This window comes from Abrus precatorius, unplaced genomic scaffold, assembly GCF_003935025.1.
Source record: "Abrus precatorius isolate BTA unplaced genomic scaffold, Abrus_2018 Scaffold11, whole genome shotgun sequence".
Lineage (NCBI taxonomy): Eukaryota > Viridiplantae > Streptophyta > Magnoliopsida > Fabales > Fabaceae > Abrus > Abrus precatorius.
In genome coordinates this window covers 5,813,104-5,826,584 of record NW_020874303.1, presented here as the reverse complement: position 1 = coordinate 5,826,584, position 13,481 = coordinate 5,813,104, and the positions used below count along the sequence as shown (strand labels likewise).

At 29.2% G+C, this 13,481-nt stretch overlaps 1 protein-coding gene across 6 annotated transcripts; it reads left to right on the top strand.

Moving 5' to 3' along the window:
* The first annotated feature begins 9,852 nt into the window (after positions 1-9,852).
* LOC113854707 (trifunctional UDP-glucose 4,6-dehydratase/UDP-4-keto-6-deoxy-D-glucose 3,5-epimerase/UDP-4-keto-L-rhamnose-reductase RHM1-like) lies at positions 9,853-13,470 on the top strand. Of its 6 annotated transcripts, none has more exons than XM_027485875.1 (4): positions 9,853-10,009; positions 10,167-10,296; positions 10,972-12,543; positions 12,624-13,467. In XM_027485875.1, the coding sequence occupies exons 3-4, from the start codon at positions 10,981-10,983 to the stop codon at positions 13,068-13,070; spliced, it is 2,010 nt and encodes a 669-aa protein (XP_027341676.1). In that variant the 5' UTR covers positions 9,853-10,009; positions 10,167-10,296; positions 10,972-10,980; the 3' UTR covers positions 13,071-13,467. The 6 variants fall into 6 exon arrangements, with proteins under 6 accessions (XP_027341676.1, XP_027341674.1, XP_027341677.1 ...); XM_027485876.1 differs by having other exon boundaries at positions 9,875-10,009; positions 10,969-12,543; XM_027485873.1 differs by lacking the exon at positions 10,167-10,296 and having other exon boundaries at positions 10,969-12,543; positions 12,624-13,470.
* The last annotated feature ends 11 nt before the right edge of the window (positions 13,471-13,481 follow it).

Here is a 13,481-nt window from a genome sequence, read left to right as displayed (position 1 = left end):
CATTTTCAAATTTATATGTATTCGAAATATCATTTATTATATTATTAATCAACCAATCTTATACAACTATTTTTATTTTTCTATTCTAAATATTATTTAACAATTTAATCTAATGTATTTAATTTATTTAATTTATTTTTATTTATTTTTAAATTTACACCTCAAATTACTATGATAATTTTATATGTAAAATTTTATTTTTTTACAAATTAAGCTTATTTTTATATTTCTAAAAATTACTAAATTAAATTAAAATCAATTTTTAATATAAACTACTCTATCAATATTTTTCTAATCAATAAAATTTGAATTATAAATAATTTAAATAACCTAAAATAAAAGTTACCTGGTGTAGATTTTTTCGGCTAAGCATAGTTTTTCCGGCAACAGACGACTTTGGTGACAGTGGCAGTTTGTGCAATATGTGACGTGTCTCCACTAGCTCCTACCTTTCTTCTCCCCTGTCGCCGATGGCAAAGGTTGTGAGTTTTCCCAACTATCTCAGACTTCCAATCCAAGAACAGTGACAACTGACAATGGAAACGGACGAAATCACAGACCTGTAATGGATTAAGAACAAAACCACTTGCTCACTCAAAAATCACTCAAAAAAACAACAAAAAATCTTGCTGCGTGACGGAGCAAAAATGGTTATGGCTTCCAGATCGAACAAGAGGCAGAAGGGAGAAGGAGAAGAGGATTCGCGCAGCCACTATTTCGTCTAAATTAGAGACGAAATTATCCCATTGGTCCACGTGTCTGCAAGGTGGCAAAATAAAATTCAAATCTTTTTGGGGGTTTTTTTTTTTTAATAAGAGACACATGTTATTATTTCGGTTATTTCGTCCCACTTTTAGACGAAATACTTAAATAAAAAAATAAAAATTAATTTTGTCTGACTTTTATACAAAACTAGTGCTAATTTGGCAAAAATTTGTCCCAAACAGAAAAATAGTTTGAGTTTTAATTTATTTTGATAATTAGTTTTTAAAAAAACATTATTTTAATCATTTAGCCTAGAATTAGGGCGAAGGAAGACATCATCAATGAATTCACGTTCGAACAGATCGACATTCTATGCATTCTGATTTTTGTTTCTTAAAATTCTGAATATAGTTTTTAAAATGAAAAAAAAAAAAAAGCTGCGGTAGTTTATATATTCTTAATATGTTGATGGCATTGACATAAATGCCAACGTTATCTACGGAGCAAATTATCAAAGTGAATAGGAATGCTTCCAAATCCCTATTAATCGATTGTCCTTTTGGATATGTTGGTGATTATAAATAAATTGATTGTACTCTTTTTAAATTATATAAAGATATTAAAAATTATTTATTTATTTTTAAATAAACTACTTATTCTACTATTAAAATTAATTGTTATAATTGTTTCATGTATAAGAAAGTATAAAATATCTTCTTAATTTTTAGATTAAATAGAATTTATCTGTAAATCAAAGTTGGATACTCAAGAGACAAGTTATTTGGTACAAATTATTCTCCAATTCCAGGGATTACATTGCATTTATGTATGAATAAATTCTATTATACCTTTGTATTTAAAGCAATATCTTTTTTTATAGACAAAACATATATTATTAGAAAGAGTTTAAGAAGAACTCAAAACTCATATACACAGAAAAAAAAAATCAACACTTACACAAGAAAATAAAAATATAGAAATATAATCATACTAAGTTAAGGCAAATGCAATTTTGTGGGTTCAGATACCAATCAGCTAACAAAATAGCTTCTCTCTTACTAACAAGTGATAACCACTTCTAAGACCTTAAAATAATAGAATCTAAGACTTCTTTCTCATCTAAAACACTATTAGAAAACATCATTCTATTTCTATGCAACCACAAAAACTACATTATACTTACCCAAACAATTAATAAACATATTCCTTCACTTTTATTACAACCAACATCAATCCAAGCAAGCAAGTGAGTCGATAAATTTGAAGGCAAAACCAGCGAGAATCCAAGCCAACGCGCAATAAAGTACCAGATTCGAAATGAAACTGAGCACATTAAAAACAAATGACTTGGAAGTTCCTTCAAACCATGACATAAACAGCATGTTATATCATCAATTTGAACACCACGATTAATCAACAGACCTTTACAAGGAAGTACATTCAATAGCAATTACCAAGAAAATACTAGACACTTAAGAGGGACCTTCTCTCCATAACCTTTGCAAGGCGTCTGCCGTAAATTGATCTATACTGTTAGGATCATCAAAAAGTTTAAATAGTCATGAATACACAAATTGCAATGAATAACAACCTGAATAATCTGTCCTCTGTACCAATTTATCTTCTTGTAGCACCTTATTAGAAACCCCGTCAACAAGCTCCAACAAAAGATTAAAATTTGAGATCTCGTGTTGAAAGGGTCCTCTGCGCCAACTAATATCCCAAACTCACCTTATGCCATCATGAAAATCATTATCCAATACACAAGATTCAACATTCTTTGTCACTGCAAACAATCCAAGAAATGTCTCACAAAATCGCACCCGCCTACCTACTTATCTCTCCAAAAAAGGGTGTGTAAACTTGTACCCACACTCCTATCCAACTTCTCATCCAGTTATGAATTCCTTTAATGAATAACCTCCAACAAATCACGTCACTACAAAGAACATCTGTTGTGCAGTGATGGACACTGAATAGAAGAAGTTAATCTGCCATATCTAGCTTCCAACACTCGCATCCACAATGAACTAGAACAATTAATACCTCGCCACAACCATTTACTAAGAAGCGCCTAGTTAAACCACTCCACATTCCTAATGCCCAAGACACCATTCTTTTGCGGTCTACAAACCGTTTCTCATTTCACCTAGGAGATTTTAGATTCATCCTTAACACCTTTCTACTAAAAATTTTGTTACATAGTGACAATCTCCTTTATCACTAACTTCAACCCCTTAAAAAAGGATAATGAGTGCAATGGTATAGAATTAAGAATGTATTAATCAAAGTTACCCTACCTCCAATCGATAAATACATATGCTTCCATGATGCCAACTCTTTTTAAGAGTCTCTAACACATCCTTCCATGCACTAAGCTTCCTCAAGTTAACACCTAACTGTAACCTGAGATACTTTAATGAGAAGCTACCAATCTTATAATGTAGGAACTCCACAGCCAAGTTTTCAAAGTCATCGTCAGTATTAATCTCCAATACACAACTTTTATGAAAGTTAATTTTCATACTTGATATTAACTCAAAGCTACGTAATATTGCTTTCAAAGTCCACAATTTTGAATTGAAGCCTCTCCCATAATCAATGTATCATCAACAAATTGCAACAAAGAAATGTTCGGTCTCCCAACCCCAATCTTCACACCAAAGAACAACTCGCATGTCATTGCCTTCTACATAAGAACTCCTAACCCCTCTGCTACCATAAGAAAAAGAAAATGGGCAAGAGGATCCCCTTGTTTTAAACCACGCCAAATATGAACCTTCGATGTAGGACAACCATTAATCAAAGTTGTCAGGCTACCCCCACACACACAAGCTTCCATCCAACTAACCTATTTTTCTAAAAATCCAAAGCTACATAACATAAACAAAAGATATCCCCACTCCACCGAGTCATAAGCCTTCTCACAATCAAGTTTTAACACATGTACATTATCTAACATGTTCCTTCTCAGGATAAAAACTTATTGTTGTTCCGAAATTATTGAATCCAGAACCCCTTTCAACCTATTCACCAAAAGCTTAAAAACAATCTTATAAAGGCAACTTAGCAATTAGATAGGCCAAAAATCAGAGATCCATTATGGGCAAGACACTTTTGGAACAAGCACTACAAAGTAGGATAATAAAGACTTAGATAGTTTCTCATTTCTAAAAAATTTAGCAAACATACCCATCACTTCTCCCTTAATCACTCTCTAAAACCTCTTAAGAAATACAAAATTAAAACCATCAGGCCCCAAGCTTTTATCACCCTCTCACTCCAAAATCATCCTCTTCACTTCCTCCTCCAAAAAAGCATTAATAAGGTCATTATTTTGTAGAACCGAGACTCTTGACAAATCATTAACATCAATAGTAAGTCGAAGTCAGTCTCTACTACTAAAATGATTTGCAAATAAGACACCACACCTACTTCTCTCCCAAATTTGGAGCACATGTATATTATTCCGTCATCTTCTCCCGTTAACACACAAATGAAAGAACTTTATATTTAAATCACCCTCTTTTCCCCATCTCATAAGAGCTTTTTAAGTTATGAGACTCTTCTTACAAATATCACATACCAATATCTGTTGATACTCCTTCTTTATATCGGAAAGTTCCATCACAAAATTCTTATCACCAATATTTGAAGTGATATTATACCCCTTTTATAAAATCTACCCTATAAATTAAAGTGAAAAATTAATTTATCATTAGATTTTACTTTAATATAAATTATTAATATTTATATTTATTTATATGATAATAGTAAATTTTTATTTAAATAATTAAAAATATATTTTAAATATTTAATAAGATTTTTAACTTACATTAACATAACTATCTGTCATGTAAAAAATATTTTTTATTTTTATTTTTATTAAATATATAAATTGAATATTTTAGTTTTTCAATAATTGTAACAATATTTACTGAAAAAAGTTATAAATTATAAAATAAAATAATAAAAATATATGTATTCATGATAAATGGTTGAATAAACTTCATAAATTTTTTTAATTAAGTAACATTTTTTTTATCATAATATAATATTTATATATTTTATGATCTTTAATTTTATTCTTAGAAATTTCAGTAAAAATTAATTTCATAGTATTTATTTAACTTATATTCTTTTCCAATTATAATATATTTTACTTTTGTTTATTAAAATATTTATAAATATACACAAGATGTGTGTTGAACCAAAAATGTTATATATAAACTTTTTTTTCTAAAATTGAAAATATTTAATTCATATTAAATGATTTTACTGGATAAAATTGCTTTTTATGATATATATATATATATATAATTTTGAATGTAAAAAATTTTATTTAAAAATATGGTAAAGCATATTTATTTCAAAATAATCAATAATACGTTACATAACTATGAATCCTCGTATACGAGTGAATTATTTTATAATATAAATATGTTTTAGTTTCATTAAATTTTTATAATATAAATGTTCTATTTAATTTTAAAAATATAATTTATAATTTTTTATTTTATTATTTTTAATTTAATTGACCTTATAACAAACTTGATTTAGTACTAATTTCGTTTCTAAAAAATTGAAAAAATCTCATATGATCGTTTTGCAATTAAAAAAATTTATAACACATTTATTATTAATTTTAGCTTATTTAAGACGTGATTTGAATATATACATATGGCTAAATTTTATTAGTTAAAGTATAAAAGGTGTTGATACACTCATATTTAGTAATTATAATTGAATTTATAATTTATTTATTTAAAAATAATTAAAATAATTAAAAAAATATTATTTTTTCATTTATTTATTTCTAATTTATTATTTATATCATTATGTTGAAAAAATACAAAATTTATTGTGTTTGATAATTATTTAAATTATTGTTAAAATTGTCATTCTGTTTAGTATAATAAGTACTCCCAATTATATCATGCAAACTCATCTTCTCACTCTAAATATATATACGAGGAGATAAATAAAATATGTAAAAATTTTATTTTGAGTTTTACTTCTACAAATAAAAAGTTTCATTTAATAGTCTCCAAAGAAATTTGGGTAGCCTTAATTTTAAAAACATTCATAATATAAATTTAGTTTATATAGTTAAAATAGGTTAAAGAATGATTAATATTCTAAATAAGTCATAAGTTAAAGTGTTATTAGTGAAGTATAAATTTAACTTAGATAATATACACGCTATACTTACTCCAAGTACTGTTTAGAAATTGATATGATCATAGGAGACATAAAATCTCTTTATACTTTTACTTGTGATTATATAGTTACAAAATAAAAAAGCTTAACTTAGTTTAGTTTTGGGCCATATATTTTGGCCATGGGCATGAGAAGTCCATTGAACTTTGGGGTGAAGTTTCTTGTATTCAGTTCAACCCACATATTCTTGTTACTTGTTCATGGCTCATTAGAGATGTATTTGAGCCTTGAGTTATCTTACCTATATATAGGTTAACTCCCTTATAAATTCATATTGGAATTCATTTGTATGGTTTTCTCACTTTTATAAGTTTAAGTTCTCTAAAATTCTTTAGGATCCACATCTCTTATCATGGAACTTTTTCATATTATGAGGCAAAGAAACTTATCTCTAATCCTTTAAAGTGATGCCATTCATTCTTAATTCATTGTTTCTATTTTTTTTCACTTGAATTTTCTCTCTTTTGGTTCCTTCAAAATTTGAGATTCACTTCTTTTTCCATGGCAAATTTAGAGCAGTTTTCATGGATTTCACAAGTAAGGAAGTGTTGTTTATCCTCTTAAAGATCCATTTCATAAGACTTTCTTGAAGAATGCTTCAAGAAACTCATGAGGACAATCTTAAAACTAAATTTATAAACTTGTTGATCTTGATCTTAGTATTTCTGAGTATCTTTTAAATCTATCTATAACTTCTTTTTTTATTTCTTATAATGATTGAGATTGAAAAAAGTTATCTTCTTATATTTCAAGTCTAATTATTCTCAAAATCTACTGATGCTGATGTAGTTAGTTAGTTTCTTTCATCAAATGATAGTTTTTAATCTACATATATTTATATTTATATATTTTTATTTTGTTTTTTCACCTTATATAAACTTACAACTTTTTTTATAAATATCTATATTTACATTTATATAATTAAAAATACTAAATATATTATTTGCAATACTCACAATTGAAATTCTCAGCAATTACTCAACTTTAGTTTCATTCAAAATACAATACTGAATTTGCAAGTCCATTATTTCAATAATTTTTCCTCTCAAATTTCACATTATTCTCGAATACCCTTTTTTAAGGTCTTTTTTCAAATAAGCTAAACTTAAGTACATGTCTTCTTTTTTCTTTTTCTTTTTTGAATATTTAGTTTATTTTTAAGAGTTTTATCTCTTAAACTTACGCTGTATATTTTAAAATTAGTATAGTTTTATTATTTAAATATATATTATTTGTGATTACAGAATTAACTTAAATAATTTTTTAAAAATTATTTTAAATATTTATATATATATATATATATATATATATATGCATTTTTTAGTTAGCTGCAATGAATCTTAAATTCATTAAATAACTTATTTGAAAAAGGAAAATAATAGTAAGAATTTTTATTATATTCGTAATATGTTTTTTATTCAAGTGTAAAACATTTTTTTTATTCAAGTATAGATACGAATAAGTCAGATAATTTGGTAAGAATTTGGAATATAATTTAGATTATACTTAAATTAGATCAGCTTATTTACTAATAAATTTATTTAAAATTTTATTCAGTAAATTTTGGATCATCCAAAAATATTTTTAAATAAATATAAATTTTTTATTATTGATGTTATATTAAATTTTCTGGACAGGTTTTATGGACATAATAAAATAAAATAAGATACGATAAATTTTTCTACCATATCCTATTTTTAATGTTTGTTTAATTAATATAATATAATAATTTTATTCTATATGATAATTTTTTAGTGCAAATTTTTGTCATACAAATTTAAACATTACACATAAATTATTATATATATATATATATATATATATATATATATATATATATAACTAAAACTTAATCTTACTTTGATCGTTACATTTAAATAAAAATATTTTTAATTATTATACATTTGTTAAGAAATTTAAAAATAATTTTTATTTATGTAAAAATAATTTTTGTCACTTTCAATTATGTAAAATTAACATTAAATATTATTTGTTGTTCATAATTGTCGACTAATATCATTATTTTAACGAAAGTGATTAGTAGTTATTATTATTTTTATTACTTCTCTATTTTTCTTTAACACTTTAGTAATTTTATTTTATTCATATTTCTTGTTCAGTTTATAAATCAATAAAAATAATATTTTGTTTATAATTTTATTTTAAGTAGTTTTTTTTAGTAAAAGATAATAAATAATTCCTGAGAACCTTTCAATCAAATTATTATTGAGAGTAGTAATTGAATTTGTTTTTGGAAACAAATAATCACAGCATTCTAATTTTGTTTTATTTAAAATCAAACTCTTACTGTATTGAATTTTAATAAGTTAGAAATGTGAGGCTAAATATGTAAAAATTAAAAATCTTCCAAAAATATTGTAAAGTGTGTAGGGATGGCAATGGATAGCGTATAGGTTGGGTACTATGGTATCAATTCTCATACCTATACCCAGCCCCATATTCACGTGGGTATAAACATTAATCTTCGTATACGTACTCTCTGGGTATCCGCATATCCATCTTGTACCAATTACCTGCGCTTGTTTGAGAAAAAAATATTTATAAAGAAAAATATATTTATATAACTTCACATAAGTAGCATAATAATACAAAAATTTAATATGTAGTTGTCAAATAAGGTACAAACATAGATACAAAAACAAATATTCAAATATTACAAGTGCTAAATGTATCTTAATATAATAATTTTTTAAACTAAAATTCTTAGAAACAATAAACGAAACTAAATACACAAGTTATTTGTTAGTAATAACCTTATATTGTGTGAGATTCGATCAATCAACAATGTCAGAGTAACAATAAAATAGATCTGCACAATGAGTGTTCCTTTGTGTGGGATCACGCGGTGACTTTTTGTAGCGACATTAACAACTAACTCTAATGAATAACGTTTCATAGTTGTTAGGTTTTAATGAGACAGACATCGAGAATGAGAATAGAGTTAGGATAGAATTTAATGAATACTCGCATATATATATATGCGAGTATGGGATAGGGTGGATACTTAAATACCCATACCCGCACTCATTCCCATTAAAATTTACGGATTTTTACCCACACCCATACCTGTATCCATATAGCGGGTAAATATTCTACCCATTATAAGTAAATTTTATGGGTACCCATCGGGTATTTTACTCATTGTCATCTCTAAAAGTGTGTTGTGTTAAGGACTGATAGAAATATTCAAATATCTCTTATAAAAAAGACCAAAAGAAATAAATGAGATAATTAATATAATAGATGAGGAGTATATTAAAAAAAATAATTAATAACATTTTGTGAAATTTAGAATACAAAATATTTTTTAATTTTTGTGCAAAATTTTAAACATTCAAAAAATGAAAAGAGTAAATGAAAAGTATAATAAGAAGTTAAGTAATGAATTTTTACAAAATTTAAAATAATTTAAAAATAATAAAAATATATTTTTTAAATATATTCTTTAACATACATTATATTTGATTTTTTTTAAAAGGTAAAACAATATTTATAAAATAATCAATTTATGAAATAAATATTTTAATTTTATAATAAATAGATTAATAATGAATAATATATTCAAATTGTTCTATTATTTTTCTTAGTTTATTTGTAAACATTAAACCTGAAACTAAACGACTAGCAATAAGAAATAAGCATAAAAGTATCAGAAGGACGATTTAATAACACATTTAATCTTTCTTTAAAAATACACAAAACATTGCATCAAAATCAGAACTAAACGACTAGCAATCTACACCAAAGGTACACTTGGACATTGGATGGAAAAATATGAGTACATAATAAATAAATAAAATAAATTGGAGGGTCCCACGTAAATCCTTGTAGATGGGAGGGTATTTCTGTCATTTGAGAATATCCTCTGGCGCCTCTTAACTGTCTGATCCATAGTTCATAAATTGCATACAAAAAGGGCATTTATAAATAGAAAGAGTTGAGTGTCCAAATCCAAATTGAAATCGGGAGAGAGTTCCATCTTCCATTTCTTACGCGTCTGAAGAAGTTCTCTTTCTTGTCATCGTCTTTTCTTCTTCTCTAATCGTTTTTTATCTTCCATTTCGTAAGTTGTTTTCTCCATTGCTTTTGCTAGTTCTTATGGATGATCTGGTTGTTGCCCCATTTGCTGTTTCTTATTTTTCTTTTGTAAAGTTTTGAAATTTGGGGTAATAGGCTATTTTTGTGATCTGGGTGTTGCTTCTTTTTGTTGGATCTGTAAGGAATGAGGATCGTGGAGATTTTTTTTGTCCTGTCGTGTGTATTTCGGCTGTGTCGTGATCGACGAGATCGTTTCAGCTCAAGCTAGTGAAATAATAAGATCTATGCTGGATTTGTAATTCTGAAGCTTGGGTAATTGGTTCTGTGAATAATTCACTGCATTTTATATTGTTTGTGTGGAATCTGAGTCACGATTTTAATATTTTTAATTACCGCTTTTTCAATTATTTATTCATATATTATTTATTATTGATTGATTTGTTTGTTTTTGTGTGTGTGTGTGTGTGTTCCCACTGCTCAGGGAGAGTGGGAGCGGAGAAAAAAATTCCAGGTTTAGATATTCCCTTTCCTCGATGTTAGATGGGTGGATTTCTTATTGGAATTTCTTATAGAATATGATATAATGGATTGAATTTTGTAATTTTCATCTTAACAAACTGGATCAAGGAAATATGTTTTTACTATCCTTTTTCTTTCTCTTGGACTTGTTGTGTGAGCTTTGTAGCTATAATCTGTGGATCATTTACCTAGAGATGGACAATTTCCTCATGGTTTCTTTCGTTGTGCACATAAGGCAGGGAGATTCTGCACGCTACCCAAAATTTTGTCCTATTTGCTTGATTTCCTCATACTACTGTCATATCAACTTCTTATCCAGAAGTTTGCTTGTTTTTATCGTAGAATATAGGTTTTTCGGTTTACGATTAGATGAAACTTGTGGTATGCTATGTTGTTTTTTTATCTTTATTTTTTGGTGATTGTGGTTCTAATTGGTATATTGTGATTTGCTTCATTTTGTCGTAGAAGTTGCTTGACATGGCTTCGTATACGCCAAAAAATATCCTCATTACTGGAGCTGCTGGATTCATTGCATCTCATGTTGCCAACAGGCTTATCCATAATTATCCCCACTACAAAATTGTTGTTCTTGACAAGCTTGATTATTGTTCAAATCTGAAGAACCTCACTCCTTCAAAATCATCTCCCAACTTAAAGTTTGTGAAGGGAGATATTGGAAGTGCTGACCTTGTCAACTACCTTCTCATCACCGAGTCTATTGACACAATAATGCACTTTGCTGCTCAAACCCATGTTGACAACTCGTTTGGTAACAGCTTTGAGTTCACCAAGAACAACATATACGGTACTCATGTCCTGTTAGAAGCCTGCAAGGTAACTGGCTTAGTCAGAAGGTTCATCCATGTGAGCACTGATGAGGTCTACGGAGAATCAGATGAGGATGCTGTTGACGGAAACCATGAGGCTTCTCAGTTACTTCCCACAAATCCATACTCTGCAACAAAGGCTGGGGCAGAAATGCTTGTCATGGCATATGGTAGGTCATATGGGTTACCTGTGATCACGACACGCGGAAATAATGTTTATGGGCCCAATCAATTTCCTGAGAAATTAATTCCAAAGTTCATTCTCCTGGCTATGCAAGGCAAGCCTCTTCCAATTCACGGGGATGGTTCTAATGTGAGGAGTTATTTATATTGTGAAGATGTTGCAGAGGCTTTTGAAGTTATCCTTCACAAGGGAGAGGTTGGGCATGTTTACAATATTGGAACTAAGAAGGAAAGAAGAGTTATTGATGTAGCCAAAGATATATGCAAGCTTTTTTCCATGGACCCACAGACTAGTATAAAATTTGTAGAGAACAGGCCATTTAATGACCAGAGATACTTTCTTGATGACCAAAAGCTGAAAATCTTGGGTTGGGCTGAGAAGACCACTTGGGAAGAGGGCTTGAAGAAAACCATGGAGTGGTATATCAGCAATCCTGATTGGTGGGGTGATGTCAGTGGTGCTTTGCTTCCTCATCCAAGGATGTTGATGAGGCCTGGTGGGATGGAGAAACATTTTGATGGGTCTGAAGAAGAAAAACCTTCATCATTTGTCTCCACTAATACTCGAATGGTGGTTCCAACATCCAAGAATGTTGGCTCTTTGCAGAAGCATACTCTCAAGTTCTTGATCTATGGCAGAACAGGCTGGATTGGGGGTTTGCTGGGGAAATTATGTGAAAAGCAAGGAATCCCCTATGAATATGGTAAAGGACGCCTAGAGGATCGCTCATCACTTGTGGCTGATATTCAGAGTGTGAAACCAACACATATTTTCAATGCAGCAGGAGTGACTGGCCGACCCAATGTTGATTGGTGTGAATCTCATAAAACAGAAACCATCCGCACCAATGTTGCTGGGACTTTAACATTGGCCGATGTCAGTAGGGAGCATGGGCTCTTGATGATAAATTATGCAACTGGATGCATATTTGAGTATGATAAAGCTCATCCAGAGGGTTCTGGCATTGGTTTTAAGGAGGAAGACAAACCCAATTTCACTGGTTCTTTCTATTCCAAAACTAAGGCTATGGTTAGCTTATTTACATGTTATGGTTTTATTCCCTTTCCATTATGATTGTATATATCTCTTATGGCTTTGAATTTTGACAGGTTGAAGAGCTCTTGAAAGAATATGACAACGTATGCACCCTCAGGGTTCGCATGCCAATTTCATCTGACCTGAGTAATCCACGCAATTTCATTACCAAGATTGCTCGTTATAACAAAGTCGTTAACATTCCAAACAGCATGACTATTTTGGATGAACTTCTGCCTATTTCAATTGAGATGGCAAAGCGAAACTTGAGGGGTATCTGGAACTTCACAAATCCTGGAGTTGTGAGTCATAATGAGATTCTTGAGATGTACAGGGATTACATTGATCCTAAGTTCAAGTGGGTTAACTTCACACTTGAAGAGCAAGCCACGGTGATAGTGGCTCCACGAAGCAACAATGAGTTGGATGCATCCAAATTGAAGAAAGAGTTCCCAGAGCTCCTTCCCATCAAGGAATCACTGATTAAGTATGTGTTTGAGCCAAACAAGAAAAGTGCTTAAAATACTAAGCAGTTTTTCATGTGTTAAACATCACAGACTACGCATTTTTGTGGCGGGCTACGTAGATCACTCATTATTTCATTGTTAGTTTCATCACGTTACTGTGTTTAGAGGGTAACTAAGTATTATAGTTGGGTTAGGTGTGGTTGCTAATTTAACATTCCCACAGCTTTATTCTAGTTTTAGTGTCTTCTGTTAAGAGAAAACATTGGATAAGGTTTTGTTACTCGAAAGCCTACAGGCAACTTTTTACGTCCTTGACGATTTCTATTCTTGTATTGCTCATATATATCCATTTTGTGGGTTATGCTTGTATCATATTTGCATTGCATATGCAGTGAAATGGATGCAACTGAGATATTCTTTTAATTTTCTCCGGTTATAGTATTTGTGTTATACGGTAAGTATTTA